Source organism: Gastrolobium bilobum, unplaced genomic scaffold (assembly GCF_033153095.1).
Source record: "Gastrolobium bilobum isolate Gb01-03AN ecotype WA unplaced genomic scaffold, APGP_CSIRO_Gbil_v1 utg32957, whole genome shotgun sequence".
Taxonomy (NCBI): Eukaryota; Viridiplantae; Streptophyta; class Magnoliopsida; order Fabales; family Fabaceae; genus Gastrolobium; species Gastrolobium bilobum.
Genome location: NW_026899379.1, coordinates 1 through 21,983, shown reverse-complemented (window position 1 = coordinate 21,983; position 21,983 = coordinate 1). Strand labels below are relative to the sequence as shown.

General features: G+C 34.8%; 2 protein-coding genes across 3 annotated transcripts; one reads left to right on the top strand and one right to left on the bottom strand.

Moving 5' to 3' along the window:
- Positions 1–1,124: 1,124 nt before the first annotated feature.
- Positions 1,125–11,924, bottom strand: LOC133290036 (3-hydroxyisobutyryl-CoA hydrolase-like protein 5). 2 transcript variants are annotated; one of them, XM_061488081.1, is made up of 16 exons: positions 11,817–11,924; positions 11,667–11,702; positions 11,379–11,462; positions 11,213–11,281; positions 10,901–10,964; positions 10,638–10,717; positions 10,440–10,523; positions 10,233–10,317; positions 9,923–10,008; positions 3,194–3,315; positions 3,027–3,087; positions 2,832–2,930; positions 2,225–2,326; positions 2,058–2,099; positions 1,669–1,775; positions 1,125–1,574 (listed from the first exon to the last, which is right to left on the bottom strand). In XM_061488081.1, the coding sequence occupies exons 2-16, from the start codon at positions 11,688–11,690 to the stop codon at positions 1,508–1,510; spliced, it is 1,176 nt and encodes a 391-aa protein (XP_061344065.1). In that variant the 5' UTR covers positions 11,691–11,702; positions 11,817–11,924; the 3' UTR covers positions 1,125–1,507. The 2 variants fall into 2 exon arrangements, with proteins under 2 accessions (XP_061344065.1, XP_061344066.1); XM_061488082.1 differs by having other exon boundaries at positions 11,890–11,907.
- Positions 11,925–14,954: 3,030 nt separating this feature from the next.
- LOC133290038 (uncharacterized) lies at positions 14,955–19,951 on the top strand. The gene is made up of 9 exons (XM_061488085.1): positions 14,955–14,961; positions 16,169–16,273; positions 16,406–16,478; positions 16,609–16,661; positions 17,324–17,374; positions 17,815–17,872; positions 18,160–18,252; positions 18,352–19,274; positions 19,410–19,951. Exons 1-9 carry the CDS (start codon positions 14,955–14,957, stop codon positions 19,949–19,951), a joined length of 1,905 nt encoding a protein of 634 aa, XP_061344069.1.
- Positions 19,952–21,983: the final 2,032 nt, after the last annotated feature.

Genomic DNA, 21,983 nt, shown 5'->3' with positions numbered 1-21,983 from the left:
CTAGTTGGGTCGCTTCTAAACCAACAACTCTTGGATTCTATTTTCTCTCTTTGGTTAAATAATCTCTCTTTTTAATTAAACATTGTCTCTCTTCTCTCACTCATTAGTCAAATATTATCTCTCTTATTAAACATTCTCTCTCTTTTCTTTTTGGTTATGCAATGCATCATATGTCAAATTAGTAACACAAGTTAAGTATTTAAAACATAGTTAGGAGCAAACCTTGATCATCGTAACTTTTACAAATGCTATCATTACAAATTTTGGTTAAGACAATAATAAACATAAAGAAAAAAAAAATAAAAATCCAGCCATAGAAGCATGAATAGAACATCCAACTTCTCTTGTTGGAACCAAACTGGGATGGTTAAATCAACCCTAGAGAAGATGGAGAGCTACTTGTCGTAGAGATATTTTTTGAGAGGGTCGGAGCTGACGTTCCAAGCATCAAAGAGCGAGAATGAAATGTTGTTGTTATCAGTGCATTCTGCATATTATTTTCTATTTTTTTTGTTTTATTTGCTTGATTGCATCCGTGAATGAGTGAAAGCGAGAACCAACAAAATTGATACGGGTTGCATTTGGAAGTGCACACCCCAAGATTAAAGCGAGGGAACATTTATTTCCAAAAAAAAAATATATATTTAATTGAAGTGAGAGAAGGAAAAGAAAATCTTTGACCAAAGAGAGATAAAATAGTGAAATCTAATGTGCTTGGGAGCCATTGATTTAGATATAATCTAACAATGCAAAAGTAATAGTAAAGATAGAAAGTTAAATGGTAGACATGGTTTATATATAGGGAAAAGTATTTTTCCAGAGTCACGGGAGATAAGGTCATCTCTAATGAGCTCAAAACGACGTCAATTTAAATTAAAAAATTAAAAAATCATAATTATAAGTTTATTTTTTTTTCTCTTCTCAGTCACTTTTCAAAACCTATCTGCTGACATGAAGAGAGAAAAAAAAAGATTAACGTTATAATTATATACTCCCGGAAATACATAGTTATAAAAGGATAACTATAAATAATCTTAAAATATTTTTTCCATATATACGTGCTTATTGTTAGAGCTTTCACGGTGATAGTGGTTATTGAAGGAAAAATTGTATTGCATAAGAAAAATAATAATAAATATTGAGGAAATGATACATTGCACAAATGACTCCGTACAACTTACAATATAAGATGCCCATTATAGTACAAGGAAATTGATATTGCAGCTGTTCCAAAGTAATAGTAACTGATGTCGCTTCGAACACTTGGAGGAGCATTATATTTCTACAGCATAACACTTCCACCCACGTAACAGTTGAAATTACATAATATTTTTCCTCAGAACAGTGATAACAAACATGGAGGGCTAGCCCTATACAGTACTTAATGAACCTTTTTATTGTTTATAGAAATTATTCAGGAACATGAAACAGTAGCCTGGATAAAAGCACACAAGGAAGTAGAGAAATCCAGGACAAATTTATGGAGGAATTTTTAGAGAAGCACCATCTAACCAGAGATTGGTATTGTTTTGTTTGGAATCGCATAAACTGAATTCTCAGATTTACCATCCCACCTGTTTGGAATTAGAGAAAGGAATTTTGGTTATACTAATGAATTTGGTTCTAAGAAAACATACTTACTGAATCAAAACTCAAATAGAAACCAACCTGCATTCCTCCTTTTCTGGAATCTGAAGCTCCAAATTCTTATCAAATGGTTGAAAGATCAAGTCCAACTTTCCATTATCTACTTTGTCAAGCGATGGAGGTTCCCACTGAACGAGTTGATTATGATTATTTAGTATCATAAAAGAGAAACAACAAGAACAATACTTCCTTTTTCAAGATTAAAAACCAAACTTATGTACACATGATTTTGCCAGTAGTTATTATATTTTGCCTTTTTTTCTAGGATATAAATGTCATTCCTTGATTGGCTTTGATGTTTGTACTAATTTTTTAAACAGACATGGATAGCAATGTTCTAGTCAAGTTTTGCAGGTTATAAATACATGTTCCTTCTCAAGGTTGGTATATAAGAAAGCTTTGGAGCATACCTTTGGAGCATTATCCTTGTCAATGGTGAGAGCTCTAATACCCTTCTCATCAAAAGACAATAGAAGTTTGCATCAGATTTCAGTAGGGAACACAATTTGAAAATTTTTAACAAATTTGAGCTGCCTTCTTTGAAAAAAATTTCTAGCAATGAGACTACAATAATTACCTCATACATATCTTCAGATAATGTAGTTCGTAGTATATTAATTGTTAATCTGAATTCCTTTTTCACGCATTCAGATAGTGTTTGATTCCTTCCCTCACGAACCTGCACATATCCAAGACAGCATGTAGAAGCATGAAATTCTAGAAATAGCATGTCTATCTTAATTTTACAAGGAGGACTTGCTTTTTCCTCCTTCCTTTTCTTAATACAGTGAGTTTCATGTCCAAAGACTTAGGTTATTAATTAGATTATGCATTTACCTTTTCTGTTCTTTGTCCTGATTTAATATCTTCTAAAATTTGAAAGAAAGTAGTTTTAAAAATCTAGCAGGGAAAATTATTGTCATTGTTAAATTTAAACAAAATCATATGATTTGTATAAATGAATATGCATATTAGCAGATTAGGATATTTTCATTATACTATCAAGTTACAAGAGGATTCTCATCTCAGAACTTCAGCAAAAAAATTAATTGTGATAGACAAGTGATTTCATATGCCTTTGGTTGCTTCAACCATGAGCTTAATCTGCCAATCTTAATTTGACGAACTAATAGTCCCAGAGTCCAGTCTAAGATCTTACAAAATTCATATTATAAATTCCTCACCGATCTTAACATTATTTTCAATGCAGTAGGTGATGATCTTTTCATGGTTTTTAAAGCTGCACCTATCCATCCATTTCCTTCCTTGTTTGCTTCAGCTTCCTTCCGATCAAAGAACATAGTCATATATAAGGGCCTAGAAAGACACAAGCATGCAATAAGATAATAATATTCATATGAAAATGGTGAGAAACTTACCAATGCTTTTATAATTTCTTCAACAGAATCCTTTGAGAAACACTCATCAATTATTGACTGCCTGAAAATCTCCAACGGTTACTATCATGAGTACAGTGCAATTTGCTGGAAAGAGTGACAATAAAACTAGAAAACAAATTACAGATCATAGATTAAAAAGTAATTACTTGTTTAAAATACTCTCTTCATCAAGTTTAACTTCTGAAGAAAATTCTTCAATTACTGATTTTACAGCATTCTCATCACCAGAATTTAAGCTAATCAGGCGCTTCTCTAGCTCAAGAATTTTCTGTTACACAGAAAATGTAAGCATCATTGATCAAATTAACACATAAAACTAGCAAACATCTGGTAACACTATGCATATAACAATGTTCATCTTTGTACAGACTAACAGGGCCCTACACTGCAGAAAGAATGGGGATCCCTGAGAAGCACTTTTGAGAGAAACATCTGGTCCTTTTCATTACCCCATTCTTTTCTTTTCAGAAAAATTTAATAATCTGAGACATATTAGTTCAGAGAACCAATGTCTCCGATCAGAAAACAGGAAATGTAAACAAATTTACTTTAGCTTCTAAAATTTTGGGCTTAGAGCTCAAAGTGTTTCTCTTTGAATCGAATGGTATGATAAAATAGATTTTTTACTAAACAAGTATTACAAGCAACCATAATCCTTGAGTTATTATTCGCATCAAAACTTCCAAAAGACCTATCTTCTATCCACCTTTTCCGAAATGCAACTATCCTTCCATGCTTTTTTATTTTATTTTTATGCCCCTCAACTTCAGCTCCTCAAATATATGATATAGGATAGGTTAATGAACCAGATTTGGCTCAAAACATCACCATATTCTCGATGGAGTTGAACTGACCAATAAAAAAATTCTTCAGGCAGCTAGGGTGTAAGATCCGTAGTACAATTAGAGGACATCATGAAACTTTGGCCATAACATGATTTAACATGTGATGGTACCAGACAATTCACAGCAAGAATAACAACAATTAACAGTAAAATATCACTTTTATTAGCTCAATAACTCATTGGAGATATACTCCTTTAACAGGATCAGTAGTAGCTTCCGAAAAACAGAGTAACAACAGACCCCATCCCCTTCATAAAGACTCCAACCACTGGACAAAGACAACAGTAAAATAACAATGCAGGAAATACAATGATGAAAATACTCAAATGACTCAGCAGCAACACAAGACACCTATTTACAAATGCTAAACCAGATGACTCCTCTGATCATCCGTCTTCCTAACATAAGAACCCCATACCCAGCTACTGAGCACCACGCTCAGTTGCCACCATACTCCACAGCATGAATATTCCACACCCTGACACGTTCTCCTTCCTTCCCTTATATCACCTTGGCCCCATCTGAACCTTCTTCACACGCACTCACTATTTCCCCTTCACCATTCATTGCTTGCCACGTGGCCTCACTAATAACAAACTGCCCTTCCTCATTCGCTTTTACTATCAGTTGGTTATTCTCCATCCTTTGGGCCTTCCTTTTCCTCACATAGGTTCTTTCAAATGGTTGTAAGGGCCCATCAAGAACCACCTTGTCCTTAAGGGGAAAATTAGGGAATTGGTCTTGGAAATCAACTAAATCTTCCCATGTGCAGACACAATCATCAAGCTCCTGCCATTTAACTCCAAGGTATCAACCAAACAACGAGGCAGATTCAACACTTGGGTCGAATCAGGAACGGCTGGTTTTAATTGAGAAAAATGGAAAACAGGGTGTACTTTTGAATATGAAGGGAGTTCTAAACGATATGACACTGGTCCTATTCGCTCAATAATAGGAAAGGGACCATAAAATCTCGGACTCAATTTCTGATTCAACCTCCTTGCCAAAGAACGCAGCTTGTATGACTGTATCCTTAGGAAAACCAGTTGTCCCACCTTATAGTCAATTTCCCTTTGTCCTTTATCACCTTGGGTCTTCATTCTCTGTTGTGCCCGACATAAATGCTGTTTAAGGTCAGCTAAAATAACATCACGGGCAGCCAACCATTGCTCAACTGCAGCAACAGGGGAACTATTACTAGAACTGCCATTATTAAAACATAGAAGTGTGGGCGGGTCTTGGCCATAAACAGCTTTAAAAGGTGTCATATTAATGGACCTGTTATAAGAGGAGTTGAACCAAAACTCGGCCCATGGCAGCCACTTCGCCCAGCCTTTGGGATGTCCATTAATAAAATATCGTAAATAAGTTTCTAAAGTTCTGTTTACAACCTCTGTTTGTTCATCAAATTGCGGGTGATAAGCGGAGCTAAATTTCACTTTCGTGCCCGCCAACTTGAATAATTCTCCCCAAAACTTGCTAACGAAGACCCAGTCTCTATCAGAGACAATAGTTCTTGGAAATCCATGCAATCTGACCACTTCCTACACAAAAACAACAGACACATCCTGGGCATCAAAGGGATGTTTATGGGTTATAAAATGCGCATATTTAGTTAACCTGTCAACCACCACCTAGATTGTATCCACTCTATTTGACTTGGGCAAACCACCAATAAAATCCATGGAGAGATCATCTCATACCCTCTCCAGCACGGATAAAGGCTGAAGTAACCCCGCGGTCAGTCGATTGTCATATTTCTACTGTTGGCAAATAGCACATTGTCGCACAAAAGCACTTATATATTTTCTCAGGCCCTTCCAAAACAGCACAGCAGCTATCCTCTTATATGTTTGTAACTCTCCCGAATGACCACCCCATGGAGAAGCATGGAATTCCTCCATAATCTTAGAACTGCGTGATGACATCCATTGGATCTCCAACCTATTCTTGTACCACAAGCAACCCTTAATCACCTGATAACCCGGATGTGAAGGTCCATCTAACAGCACCTTAGTCATAATCTTGTTAGTCACCGGGTCCTTCAACACTTCTTCGAATATAGCTTGCACATCTGGACTAGTGACCAAGGTCAACTCCTTATAATCCATTACCCGTGAAAGAGCATCAGCATCCTTATTTTCTTGACCCGGTTTAAACTGGATTTAGAAGTCAAATCCCAACAACTTTGCAATCCACTTATGCTGCCCTCTGCCATTAAACGCTGCTCAGTAAGATATTTTAAGCTGCATTGGTTTTCTCGGATCACAAAATGGCGACCCATGAGATAGTGACGCCACTTATGGACTGCAAACACACAATTGCCTTCAATTCCCTTTCATGCAGAAATAGGATTCTAGCTTTTTCTAAAAACTTTAAAGCAATCTGACGCCCTTGTTGCATTAAAACTGCCCCCATGCCCACCCTTGAGGCATCTGTCTCTACAATAAATGTCTCATTAAAATTAGGCAATGCTAAGGTAGATAACTTTAGCATCTCAACCTTTAAAGTGTCAAAAGCTTGTTGAGCCTCTTCCCCCCAAAGAAAGCCACCCTTCTTTAATAACTGAGTCAAAGGGCAAGCAATGTGACCACAAGCCTTAACAAACCTTCTATAGTACCCCGTGAGGCCTAAAAACCCCATTAAATTTTGTGGAATAGGCCACTTACTGCTGTCAGTTTTAGGGGATCAACTTTTACCCCATTTTTGGAAATTAAATGCCCCAAATATTCTAATTCCTGCTGTGCAAAGGTACACTTCTTAAAGTTGGCAGAAAAATGATGCTGCCTTAATAAGTCCAACACTGCCTGAAGATGGACTACATGATCCTTCACACTGGTGTTGTATACTAATATGTCGTCAAAAAAAAAAAACAGCACAAATTTTCTCAAATGGGGCTTAAAGACAGAATTCATTAATGATTGAAAAGTCGAGGATGCGTTTCGCTACCCAAAAGGCATCACTAAATATTCATAGTAACCCTCATGAGTGTGAAACACATCTTCCACCCTTATTCTAATCTGACTGTACCCTGACTTAAGGTCCAGTTTAGAAAATATACCGCTCCATGCAGTTCGTCCAAGAGTTCATCAATAATAGGGAGAGGGAATTTATCGAGTATGGTTACCTTATTGAGTGCATGTAGTCCACGCAGAACGCCAACTTCCATCCTTCTTCACCAATATCAACGCTATTACTTGGCCTTATCATGCCAGCCAGCAACATCTCTTTCACGAACTTTTCTATTTCTGCCTTCTAATAATAAGGATACCTATAGGGTCAAATATTTGGTATTGTAGCTCCTTTCTGTAAACTAATTTTATGATCACACGAACACTGGGGAGGCAACTCTGAAGGAGGCTCAAAGACATCCTTATACTCAATGAAGCACTGACACGTGATTTTTTCAAAAAAAATGCGTGTCAGACCCAACATGTTTCGACACGCGATCAACATTTTGGAACACGTTGACTATCTCGACACGCGATTATGACCGTGCCCGATACAGTCAAGGGCTAAAAATGTGTGTCGGACACCAACATATTTCGACACGCGGTCAACATTTTGGAACACGTTGACTATCTCGACATGCGATTTTGACCGTGCCCTATACAGCCAAAAACCAAAAAAAAAAACAAAGAGCAATGAAACAAAAGGTAAGTGATTCAAGCGTTAGAGCGATTGGAGGTATACCTAATCACACTGTGCATGCTCAATTGCAAGGTTTCTACTGTCGCCATACCTTGATTTTCAGCACCCAAGTCGTCCACGTTCTCTTCGTTACAACCATTTCCCAAAATCAGCAAACTAAGCTGCGGGTTTTGACACACATGTCTAGGCACGAAGGTTGCGTCACAACGAAAGCACATATTACGCCTTCTTCGATCATCAATCTCCTCCTGGATGAGACGCCTGAAATGCGAGCCTCTTCGTCCATCCTGACCGTCAGCTATCACCGACGCACACCCAGGGCTGGCCACTCCCCCATTTTCGCGGGTTTCATTTCGGGTAAGGTTAACGCTACCCACATTGACTGTTGGTGAAGGATTAGTTCCTTCCACTTGATTCTCATCAGGTTGGGTTGCTAGTTGAGGCCCATTTCGACCATTATGATGCGAATTGGACCCATTTCTATTACTAGTGTTGTATGCCCCACAAACCCAACACTAGAGCCAATATGCCCAACTCAATTTCAGCCCACCCACGTCCCTGCTCGGCCCAATATGGCCTCCTTCTCCTCAATTCGTTGAGCAAGCTTCATTATCTGCACCAAATCATCCGAGAAGTGAACTCTGATCTCCGCCGTTATCACTTCTCGCAATCCTATAAAGAACGCCGCTTGCACTATGTTCTCATTGGCGTGATGCAAAGGGACAGACAACACCTCAAATTGCCCGCGGTACTCCGCCGTTCTGGTTTGCTTCAAACTCATCAGAGCTTCGTAAGGATATCTAGTGGTTAAAGTATGAAACCTCTCCAAAACTGTTGTACGAAATCTCTGCCAATCAAAGGATTTCTTAGTTCCCATCATTAAACCAACTCAGAGCTCTTCCACCATCGACTTGTTCCTCTACTGGAATCCAGTTGACGCAAAAATATTTCTCCGCTCTGAAAATCCATCCATATGGGTTGTCGCCATTGAAGTATAGCACCTCTACCCTTCGCATACGTTCTTCGTCTCTAGGATGGTTGGGAGTATTAGGCATTCCTCTTCACCGCCAGCGTTGGCCCCTGCCCCCGCTCCTACTGGTGCGCGATTATCCCTTCTTGCCATTGATTCTAGCACCATATCTCTGAGTAATCTGAAATTCTCCTCTAATCCTCCCACCCTAGCCTTCATTTTGTCCGATCGTCTCTCCATTTCCTCCCTTCGAGTCTCCATTCTCGTTTGAACCATAAATCACCTAGGCCTTGTACAAGCTTTGATACCAAAATGATGGTACCAGACAATTCACAGCAAGAATAATAACTATTAATAGTGAAATATCACTTCTATTAGCTCAATAACTCGTTGGAGATATACTCCTTTAACAATACCACTAGTTACATCCGAAAAACAGAGTAACAACAGACCCCATCCCCTTCATACAGACTCCAACCACTGGACAAAGACAGCAATAAAATAACAATGCAAGAAATACAACGATGAAAATACTCAAATGACTCAGCAGCAACACAAGACACCTATTTAAAAACGATAAGCCAAATGACTCCTCTGATCATCCATCTTCCTAACATAAGAACCCCATGCCCAGCTACTGAGCACCACACTCAGTTGCCACCATACTCCACAGCATGAATATTCCACAGCCTGACACGTTCTCCTTCCTTCCCTTATATCACCTTGGCCCCATTTGAATCTTCTTCACACGCACTCCCTATTTCCCCTTCACCATTCATTGCTTGCCACGCGGCCTCACTAATAACAAACTGCCCTTCCTCATTCGCTTTTACTATCAGTTGGTTATTCTCCATCCTTTGGGCCTTCCTTTTCCTCACATAGGTTCTTTCAAATGGTTGTAAGGCCCCATCAACATGTTATCAGCAACTTTATGGCTTATGTGTCCAATTTCAATACTAGAATTATTGGTCATACAAGACTTCCAAAAGCAGAAAAACTAACCTATATTCTTTATGAAGCAAGCCATAATTACCAAGACTTCCATTCACAGACCATAATGGAGTAGCTACTCCTACACTACAGCAATCAAAATTGTGTATTCTGTGGAACTGTTATAGTCTATACTACTTACAAACTTGGATTGATATGCCATATATTTATTGGTTTGTAGATTTTAATCATGTTTGCATCATTTATGAAGAAAAAATTTCGATGTCTCCTAGGTTGGATGAACACCAAATTAATTTGAAGCAGGATTTGACAGAGATTCCATGTGAATTTTGTAATTTAACTAGCAAGGTGCCTCTTACCAATCAAGTATGAATGTATGATTACACTAGCATGTGTGAGCAGTGATCATTTGAGTAAATTCCTTCTAAAAAGAAAGCAGATATTGAAGATAATCAAACCTCAGAAGAGACAAAATGGGTTGCCAATCTAGCTGCAACTATTTCCTTCCCACTCAACCTTCCTCCAGTAAGTGTTAAGTATTCACCTGTATAACATGCATGATTTCATCTCTACAGTTTTCTATGTAATCTAACTAACATGTTTCTTTTTCCTCATTTTAAAAACATTTTATGCTAATTCAGGAAAATTTTAAACACACTTCTGCTGCCATGAAAGAATTAACAGCCAGGGAGATGAAGTGTAAAGGGGAAATTTTCAAAACAGTCTAAATGCCCTGGTAAGAGGAATTCTTTGTGAATTTGTGGTTACCCAAATGCCCTGGTAAACGAGAATGGTAGTAAGAGAAGCCACAATCAGCATGAAATCCAATACTTGCTTCAGGAGTGGCAAAAACCTGTCAAAGCATTCATTTTAACACACCACAAAAAATTAAGGATAATAGTACACTGCTAATCATACCACAAAACTAACTAAAAATGAATTTAGAAAATAATCTCTAACAAAATAAACACCTACAGCTTTTTCTGTAACAACTGAGAACTTCAATGGTACCATCAAAGCTGCACCTCCACCCATTGAAATTCCATGAACAAGAGCAACCTGTTATAACACAATAGCACCATTCTAGAAAACATAAGACTTCACTAAATTTTCACAAGGACATGTTACTTCAAAAGTTTAAAGAGAAAGTGGAATTAAGTTCCTAAACAGAACCTGAGTTTTCTTATAGGTACTAATGTGATAACAAAGCCAGTAAAATCTGTAGAAGAATTCTTCAAGGCAGGAGGAATCCTCTGTCAAGAAGAAAATGCATGCATTACTCTTCAAAAGAGGCAAGGTAAATGTAAAGACATCCTCTTACTTGTTTCTCTCTTAAATATTATCTACTGGTGCTAACTCAGAAAAAATAATGAAATCTCTCTATGAACTTGTTTCCACAGATTCATCTAAATCATTATAAAGAATGATGCACTAACTTGTTTTCAAGCGATCATAGAATACTCTCAAATCCCCTCCAGGACAAAAAGCCCTACCAGCTCCCTGCAAAAGACAGATGTACAGCACTTGAGTGAAGTGTAACGGTGTAATAAGTAAAGCTACAAATACAAGAGGAAGGTAGATTGTTCCATTTGGTGAGTTATAATAACATAATCTGTTAGGATAAAAAAAACATTAATAATAACTAGTAAGGTTATTTCAACCATTTCAGTTGGTACAGCATTAGGACTACTCTTTTGAAGCAAAATAAAAATAAAATTAAATCAAGGGGTAATAAAATAAATAACAACCTTTATGATAATTAGCTCTGCTTTGTCATCTTTCTCCCACTTTTCCATATATGCTGCTAGAAGATAAAGCTGATAGATTTTTTTTTTTTTTAAAAAGAAAAAAAAAAAAGTAGTAAAGAACCCACCAGGGAAGAAAGAATTTCAAGGTTGAGTTGAGTGGACTTACCAGTTCAGGTGAGACAGCATTCAATTGCCTTGGCCTGTTCAAAGTGACAACCCTTACATGATCTATCTCTTCTCCAAGAACAACCTTAAGATCAAAACAAACAATACCTCATTCATTAATCACTAGCATTTCTTGTTTTGCAGAAACCCATTATGGGTGGTAGCAATCTCAAATACAAAAAAAAAATTAAAAAAAAAAAAAACAGCATATCTAAAAGAAAAGGGAAACTGATCTATCGGGGAAAAAAAAATCAGTAATTGAAAGCATTAGTATTAATTTAGGGCTTGCCTGCTCTTCTGGTATTGCATCCATTTGAGGTCAAAGCTGCACCCCAAAAGAAGATATTAAAAAAAAAAAAATAGAGAGAGAGAGAGAGAGAGAGTGAAAATAAAATATGCAAGTTGAACTCAATCTGTAAGAGTATGAAGGAAAGTGAACCAGAACAAACGTAAATGCAGGAACGAGGATGAACTACAACTAATAATGAGGTTATTAAGTCAGTGAACTAAACATGGATCCAGATCCTCTGGTCTTGAAAAACATGTGACATACTGTTACAAACTTACAATCATAACCATATAAAATAAATCAATAATAAAAAAAAAAAGTGAAAAAAATATTAAAATAAATAATTATAAAATTAAAATTGTTGATTTACTTTGAAGAGAAATATTTTTCTTATGTTGTTGGATATAGTTATTTTATATTAGTGAAACAAAATTATAAAAGGGACCCACAAATAATTGAAGAGAAAAAAATAGAGATGAGATTCACATTTATTATGTATGTATAGAAATTTAATTTATCTCATGTTGAATAAAATAAATATAACCCTACTTTTAAATAGATATGATACCATGTCATGCAATGTTATTAAAACCGGTCCGGTCATTGACCCGGTCGAGGTACTGGGTCACTGGGTTACTGGTTCAACCAGTGGGTCACTGATTCAACCGCATGACCCGGTAATTATATGCAATTTTATAATTTATATTAAAAAGTTATAAATATACTCAAATATCTAAAAAAAAGATAAAAATTTCAAATATTTTAATATAAAAAATAATAAATCACATATTATTATCCAATAAAAGATCAAACAAAAATATAATGATCGTGATACGGGGCTTTAAGTTCAGAAAACGACATCTTTAACTATAAATCAAATCAAACTTTTCTGCATAGTGTATAATTGAGATAATATTATTATTGTAGGTACATAACTTATGTACGTCAATAAGCAAAAAAATATTCAAATTTGTCCATTATGATTTTTGTTTGAAAAAAATATTGGATTTTTTTTTTGTACCGGGTCACCGGTTTTCATAAAAACCAGCCGGGTTAGACCGGGTCACACCGGTTCTGATTCATGACCGGTCCGTTGCTTCAACCAAACCGATTATATGACCGGTTTACCGGTTCCTGGATCGACCCGGCAGGGTCGGTCCGGGTTTCTTAACATTGATGTCATGGTTTTATTTAACATGAGAGTGAGATATTTTTTGGTAATTATGGAGCATGGTGGTCCATTTCTAAAATAAAAAAAAATATCAAAAAAGATAGAATATAAATAAAATAAATTTTTTCATTTATGAAGAAGGGACCACTGAATAAATAGTGAGTCTGGAGCATAATAATTTTCTTTCATGAGTGGATCCATTTCCATTAAATATATAGTGGAGAATCTCTTGAGTGATAATGAAGCATTGAGTTTTTAGTACATTTTTTACTTATAATATAACTTATATCTTATTTTTATAAATTATTAATAAATAATTTATTTTAACTAATTTGATAAAAATTAAAACACGTGTTATATCATGAGTAACAAATATATCGAAAACTTAATGTCAGTGAAGAAATTCTCTATATAGTCAACGAACACATGGCAAAGTTAACAAATATTAATGGCAAAAATTATATTATAACTTTTTTTTTTAAGAATTCTTATAAATTTAATTACTTATTACAGAAAATACAAACATATAAATACGTATTTTCTAAAATATATAATTGAATTTATAAGAATTTATAAATAAAATATTTATAAATATAACCTTTTTATATGTTAATACTAACTACTTTTAAATTTGTTACAATAACATCATATCTGATAATAAACATCCAACAAAATATTGATTAAAAAATAAAAGTAAAACGTGTCAAATGAAAAATCATTTATCAGATTAAGATACAAACACATTTAATATTTTTTTTTTAAATATTAAATAAAAAGAATACTAAATATGACTTGACTAGAGGAATTAATTTACTCTTTATCAAAACTTCAATAATAATATTATATCAATTAGCAAAATGGGAACTCCACCTACCCCTTTTAGATTATTATAATAAAGTTATTCCAGGAAAATAGCAGGTTCACCTGCCACTTCGCCATCGTAACTCGTGCTTCCTCGTGGTCTTTACCAACCAACTACCCCTAACCGTACGCTTTTAAGAGGGCATGGCATGGTACCACAGTTCCTATTCCGATACCATTTCTTGGAAATTATTGCAAATATTCTTTCACTTTAAAAATTTTATGATTTTATCGTATAAAAATTTTGTATTTATTTTTCCTTTTTATAAGAATTAAATAATTTGACTCTATCAAAATATGTGAATTTATATACATAAATGTTTAAACGACAAGGTAGTGTACACTTCTTATATTATAAAGGAATTCAATTCTGTGGAAACCTTGTTGACATGTCGCACTATGGTTCAATTTCACTATTGTGTTCACACTACAAATTTTAAAAAAGTTTCCTTTAATGGTAAATCGGTGAATATAATAAATACAAAAAAGAATTCTATTTTCAATGGACAGGATTTGTTACTTTAAATCAATGGTCAAGATTGCTTATTTGTTTGTGTTTATTAATGTATTCGTTTGTTCTTTTTAAGTAGGTTCTAATCGTTTTGTTTTTTTAATCTTTAATCAGTTTAATTCAAAAACTTCACATTTTTTAAAGAATACAATTTTATTTACTCGGAAAAAAAATTAATTAGTAAAAAAATAATAATTATACATATCCCGACCTTTGTTCCTTATTTTCAGATTTTTAAATTTGAATCTTTTATTAACCTCTTGATTCAGTGGAATCAGGTATGAGTGTTTTGTTATTAAAACAAATGACTGTTTTATTCCATGAAAATCTCATTTATAACTACTGAATCACTCTTTTGTCGTTATCTTTGTTTTTTAAATCTTTATTCAGTTTAATTCAAAAACTTCACATTTTTATAACTACTGAATCCCAACGCATTTCTGGCATTTCTTTTCCTGAACGTATCGAGCTAAAAAACTGCATTTCTTGCAACAAGGTATCGAGCTAAAAAACCAAAAAACCATATCATTTGAAGACCAAACTGCTACGGAGACAATATCAAAATGAGCAAATACAAATCAGAATTCCATACTCCTTCAAGGAAAAGAAGAAACAGAGGTCTGAGTGAATCATCTAGGTTGACTGCAACAGACAATCAATTCTCATTTTCACAACTAAATAATTTTACTCATTAATTTTACTCATTGCTGTGTAGAACAACTTTTGGGGTTTTCTCCCTCTACCGATGGCAGGTAATTTTATTCCGTCATTTATGTCATTCATGGTTTGTTGATTTTTTAAATTTAACTGCGGAACTTCTTTAGTGGATTTTGTTATTGCCCCATATTTAAAACATGTAGACTTTCAAAGGTGAGCAATATTCAGAATGATATAAGCTCCAACAGACAACGACTGCATAATATTACAAACGGTTTGTTACTCTTTTATACCAATTTGACAGCTTTAGCAACGTTATACTATTGGAAGTTTGATTTATTATTTTTTCGGTTTTGTATTGTTCCCAGTTGGTACTGCGCATAGCATGCCACGTGGTTGTGATTATAATAAAATAATATCTAATTCCTACCAGCCAAACGTTGTGGAATCGTTTCCTTTGAATGGTGCGTGCGAAGGCTTTCCTCAATGAACTTCGATTATTTGTGTTCTTATCTAATTGACTTTTTCAATTTTTCTGTAGAAAATCTTACTCCATTTTCTGCCTCCACCAGTGCCATGTAAGATTATTGCTTGGGTTATCTCATTCAACAATGACTAACAATCCTTGATTTATTAATCTTTTTTAAACATACAGCATTTCTCAAATGACCAGTAAACGGAATGAGTTTAGCTGCAACAGGTGCTCTCTTGATGATATAACTAACAGTAGGTGAAAAGAAATTAACTTCAATGTCTATTTATTTTTTTTGTACACTATTTTCTTTTGTAAATACATTCTCATATTCTAATGGTTGTACAGCAACATATGAGTTTTATTATTATATCAGCACTAGCTTGCGATTAGATTTCCTTCTCTTATTCAACTGATAACTTTATTTAGATCACTATCCTTAGGAAAGTTGGCATTATAATGTTGGCACCTCATTTACATTTTTGGTATTGTGTAGAAAATCTATCTCCATTGACTCCCTCATGCGTTAGCAGGTAATTGACATCTGCTGTTTGATTGTTTAAATTTCATATTGAGCAGTTTTTTTAACTGCTTCATATGTTGTATAATATTTTTTTCCAACTAATCAGTATTTACGCAAACACAAACCATTCGATATCCAATATTTCTTCCTCAATTGCTAGAGACTGTCTTCATTCTCATCCCACACAAGGTAATCTTTTCAATAAGCTACCATTTTCTACAACACACGTTATTTTAATTTTGTGAAATAAAATGTAAAATTTATATTGGTTGCCGTTAAGTTTTTATTTTATTTTATTTTTTCTTAGAAAGCAAAAATGCTAGATCAAGGCGGAAAGGTATCATGTTCCAAAAGAAGACTTCTAAGCAATATGTCAAGATAAACAATATACCAAAGATGCTTGACTTGACAGGTAATTCGTCTTTGATTGATTTTACTACAACCATGAATTATAAGAGGATAATATATGTAATGTATTAACTATTTTTTCACTTACCATTATTTCGACTATATTATTTATTCCGCATTGGACTTTTTCATATAGGGATTGATGTGAACAGTGAGAATTCAGTGCTTTCAACCGTTACTGCGTTCAGTGATGAAAACTATATATCACGGTATCATTATACCTGTGAATACTTTTTTGGGAACACTATGTTGTAATTAAATATTTTTACATGCACCTCCTTCGTTGACGTCATATAAATTCATTAAAGCCTTTTTTTTTATCTGTGACATACAATGTAGTTCCCCATATGATAACGGTACAAGTACGACTTCAGCTGATTTGGATCAACAAAGTGAGTTTAAACACCTGTCACTGTTTGTATTGGATTTTTAAAATGCAAGCACGAATGCTTCTATACGAATGGTAACTGGAAAAAAATAATAGTAAATTAATTATTTTGAGCGTTGTTTATTCTCTAAATTTATTATTTCCAATTTTCTATTGTTTAATTGCAAATTAAATGTCTGAATGATAAATGTTATACTCACCGATTTTTTACATAGCATATTCAAGAACAGTTGTTTACGACTTATACTGGTGCGCATTTGCTTAATTAAATGCGCTGGGAATAAATTTATTTATATTAGAATGTCTTTTATTATTTTCGTTACCTCTTGCTTTGTGTTACAGATACTGATAACAATGAATAAGAGAACATGATGGGCTCTCTTTCTATCGATTTTAAATTTTCAGATATTAAATCACAACTCTTTGTTCGTGATGGGCTCTCTTTTTAGTTTTTTTTATTACGTTTTCCTGTTGTGTTATATATATGGATATGGATGATTCCAATGTGCCATTTTTTTTATTTTTTACAGATCATCTTGGAGAACATTTGTCTGCAACTTATACTCAATATGGTGAGCACAAATCCGATTTAATACGCAGTTAAAAATATTTTTATATTAAAAATGTCTTTTGTTATTTTTGTTACATTTTTGCTTTGTGTTACAGATACTGATGTCAATGACTCCAGTGTGCCAACTATTACCTCTATCCATCAAGGTCTTTATATTAATTTTCAATTTTCAATTTTCAAATATTGAATCACAACTCTTTGTTCCTGTTGGCCTCTCTTTTTTTAGTTTTCCATTCGTTATCCTTTGTGTTACAATTATGGATATAGATGATTCGAATGTGCCAATGTAGTTTTTTTTTGTTTTTTACAAAGTATTTTTTTTATAGTCTACTATTTATGGTGAAAACGGTGCTCATTTGGTTCATCTAATACATGAAAAAAAATTGTGTTCACATGTCTTTTTTTTCCAATCATTTTTTCTTTCTATTATAGATATTTATATAAACAATTTCAATGTGCGAAACACGTTTTATATCAATGGAGGTCTTAATTATAATTTCAAATTATATATTTGCTGTTACAAATAAAAAACTTCCTGTCTGACAACCAAGCTTATTTCAATCTAAAAATATTTGTATATGTTTAGATTATTGGGACGCAGGGGATCCTACTTTTGTTTGCGAGCATTGTGGAGCACAAATGTGGTATGCAGAAAGAACTAAGAGGGATCGTAACCCAAGTATGCCGCAATTTGGATTGTGTTGTGTCAATGGAAAAGTTCAACTTCCTTTGTTAAAAACTGCTCCGGATACATTGCTTCAATTGCATGCTAATTCCAATATGACGAGCCGCCATTTTTTGCGAAATATTAGAGCGTACAATATGATTTTTTCCTTCACCTCCTTTGGAGCAAAAGTGGATGGATCAGTAAATCAAGGTTCTGGCCCTTACTGTTTTAGAGTTGGGGGAGAGTTCATCATTTAATTGGCAGTCTTCTGCCTGCTGATAGTCAGTCTCCAAAATTTGCTCAACTTTATATTTACGACACTGAGCATGAAGTGGACAACAGACTTGGTTGTCTAAGGTATTTTTTTTTTTGACCCAATTCTCATGTTTCATATGTGGAGTATATTTTTATGTTGAGTAATATGAATGACAATTTTTTTATTTATTAAATTTGCAGTTCCACCAGTACTGAAGATATGCTTGATCCTGAAATTATCCGATTATTGAAGGAGATGTTCGATAAGCACAACAGTATAGCTCAGTCTTTCAGGTACGCTAGAGACCGTTATAAGGAAGATGACTTTAATGGTGTAAAGTTGAGGCTTATTCGAAGGCGTGGTAGTGATGGAAGAGTTTATAATCTTCCGACAGCATCCGAAGTGGCAGCTTTGATTGTTGGAGATATAGACAGTGCTATGGGCGATAGGGATATCATTATTGAAACACAAGATAGAGTATTGCAGCGCATCGATGTGAAGCATCCATTATATCTTGGCTTGCAGTATCCATTGTTATTTCCATACGGTGAAGACGGTTATCGTGATGATGTCCAGCGTACTGTATCCAGTGGTAGGAAAAATGCAAGAGCCATGATCAGCATGAAGGAATTTTTTTCGTTTAGACTTCAGATGCGATCTGGAGAATCAGAAATTCTACATCGATCAAGGAAACTTTTCCAACAATTTCTGGTTGATGCATACACTATGATTGAGTTTGAACGGCTTAATTTCATTCGATATAACCAGAGTCATCTGAGAGCTGAGTTGTACAAAAATATAAAACATTCATTAGATAGCGGTGAAGATGCAGCACTGAGCACTGGAAAACGTATCATTATACCTTCTTCATTCACAGGCGGACCTAGATATATGGCTGAAAATTGTAAAGATGCTTTCGCAATTTGCCGTTGGGCTGGATATCCTCATCTTTTTATAACAATTACCTGCAATCCTAAGTGGCCAGAAATTACACGATTTGTTAGGGCCAGACAGCTGAACCCTGAAGATCGGCCTGATATTCTATGCAGAGTCTTCAAGTTCAAATTGGACCAGTTGCTACATGATTTAAAAAAGGAAAATATTCTTGGCAGAGTCATTGCATGTAAGTATATTATAAACTTGATACTCTTTTTGTTAACTGGATTTTATACAAAAAAATTTACGTCATGCATTGAATCTTTCTATAACGTTGTTGTATTCTTATTATTACTTATGTTATATTCTTTGAATGTAACAGATGTTTGTACAATCGAATTCCAAAAGCGCGGACTACCTCATGCTCATATTCTTCTATTCTTGAACCCTTCAAGCAAAGCTGAAAGTGCTCTTGATATTGATAAATTGATTTCAGCGGAGATACCTGACAAGGAAACGAATCCTACGCTGTTTATGGCTGTCACGAGTTACATGATACATGGTCCATGTGGTCCTGAAAATTACAAATCTCCTTGCATGAAGGACGGACGGTGTTCAAAAAAATTTCCAAAAAACTTCTGCTCCCGTACTTTGATTGACGATGATGGATTTCCTCATTATAAGAGAAGAAATGATGGGAGAGTTGTGAACAAAAATGGTGTTGAACTTGATAATCGTTATGTTGTGCCCTATAATGCACACCTTCTTTTAAAGTACCAGGCTCATATCAACGTTGAATATACTTGCCAGAGAAGTGCCATTAAATATCTTTTTAAATACATCCACAAAGGGAATGACAGAGTGACAGCTGCCATAAATCATTCGGACGATGAAATAAAAATGTTTTATGACTGCAGGTACTAAAAATAATCTCCATTGTGTTTTGCTTTCCTACAAAATTGGCACAATTTTTTTGATCAAAGAAAAAACGCATGAATGGAAGGATAAATCGTTTTTCTGCCAATAATGGAGAAGATTCATATCTTCGCACCTTGCTTAATTTTCAAAGAGGTTGCACCAGTTATGAAGATCTTAGAACGATCAATGGCGTGGTTTTTCCTACATTTAAGGATGCGTGCTATTCTTTAGGACTTCTGGATGATGACAATGAGTACATTGATGTAATTAAGGAGGCAAGTTCCTGGGGATCTGCTGCTTATCTTAGATGTCTGTTTGCTCTGTTGTTATTTGTCAACTCAATGAACAAACCTGAAAAAGTTTGGGAAGAGTGTTGGAAATTTTTATCCGACGACGTTGTTTATCGGCATAGGAAAAGAATAGGACGTCAAGGTACGTGTTATAATAATATTTCATACAATTTTTTTTTTGTTTAACCGAAATCAGCATATGCTGCCTTAGGATTTATTAGCTTTTTTTGCCCGTATTCAGCAAATGTTGCTTTAGTGCTTATTTTTTTTTATTTTTTTGCCCGCATTCAGCAAATGATGCTTTAGTACTTATTTCGCTCTCTCTTTTCTTTCTTTGATTACTTTATCTTTGTTAATTTTTTACAATTTTTTTTTTTTATGCTTTGATTACTTTATCTTTGTTAATTTTTGTTTTGGAAGAGGAGCATCAGCATATGCTGCATTAGTACTTATTACTTGTCAAGGTACGTGTTGATATGCCATTTGGTGGAAAAGTTGTTGTTCTAGGAGGTGACTTTCGGCAAATATGACCTGTCATTCCTCATGGCAGCAGAACAAGATATAGTTCATGCAACCATCAATTCTTCTCATCTATGGTCCCATTGTCATTTATTAACTTTGACCAAGAACATGCGTCTTAATTCTAGAAGTAGCGCTCACAATTTAGAGGAAATAAAAGAATTTTCTGAGTGGCTACTTAAAGTTGGGGATGGTAATCTTGGAGATGATGTTGATTATTCTAACTCCTAAATCCGATGTTGCTATGCTAAACGAGCACCTAATGTCTATGATTCCTAGTGAAGAAAGGACTTTTTTGAGTTCGGATAAAATTCTTAAGCAAGGTGGGACTTCCTCTGTTGAGGATGATGAAATCACCCCTGAGATCTTAAATACATTATCATGCTAGGGATTCCTGATAATAAATTAATCTTGAAAGTTTAAAGTTCCAGTAATGCTATTAAGAAATATTGATCAGTCGAGAGGTTTATGCAATGGCACGAGATTGCTTATTACAAAATTAGGGAATCATGTTGTTGAGGCAATTGTACTTACAGGAAGCGATACTCAGGGGAAACTGTGTTAATCCCTAGAATGACGATGAGCCCATAGAGTCATACATTTCCTGTAAATTTCCAAAGAAGACAATTCCCCCTGATTGTATCGTTTGCCATGACTATCAACAAGAGTAAAGGACAATCACTTTCACATGTTGGAATTTATCTCCCTAAGCATGTCTTCACTCATGGGCAATTATATGTGGCACTGTGTAGAGTAAAGAGTAAGCATAGATTTGAAGATATTGAAGTACTTGATGAAACTGGCTGTGTTACGAATAGAACCCTTAATATAGTTTACATAACCAAATTTCAAATACTGCTATAGTATATTGGGTTCTTCTTCAAAGATATAACTTCGTTGTATGGTACAGGTAAAGACAAAAAAATGACTGTTTATTCGCGTCTCTTCTCTTTATCTATCTTCAAAGATATGACCTTTATTATCCTATTTTCTTTCCTATTTTTAATGTAACAATGAATGACTGTTGTGTTATTTAAAAAAATGACTGTTTGGGACCTTTGAAATACTGACAATGAGTTCGGCCCGGAGGGCCGACCCACCACGCCAAACAAACCAATTTTTTTTCCCGTGCATCGGCACGAGTAATTCACTAGTTAACATAAAAAATAATTCTGGCATGAGTAAAGTAAGATGGGTTAAGTTTGGAATAAGAATTAATCAATGTAATA

Excerpts from the sequence above, each read along its gene's own strand:
- LOC133290036 (XM_061488081.1), bottom strand. The coding sequence starts at position 11,690 with ATGGATGCAATACCAGAAGAGCAG. Across the intron at positions 10,318-10,439 it reads CAGTTGTTACAGAAAAAGCT|GTTTTTGCCACTCCTGAAGC; the intron begins GTAGGTGTTTAT and ends ATGCTTTGACAG. Across the intron at positions 2,931-3,026 it reads AAGAAATTATAAAAGCATTG|GAAGCTGAAGCAAACAAGGA; the intron begins GTAAGTTTCTCA and ends TTTGATCGGAAG.
- LOC133290038 (XM_061488085.1), top strand. Across the intron at positions 16,662-17,323 it reads AGCTGATTTGGATCAACAAA|ATACTGATGTCAATGACTCC; the intron begins GTGAGTTTAAAC and ends TTTGTGTTACAG. Across the intron at positions 19,275-19,409 it reads TCTTGGCAGAGTCATTGCAT|ATGTTTGTACAATCGAATTC; the intron begins GTAAGTATATTA and ends TGAATGTAACAG.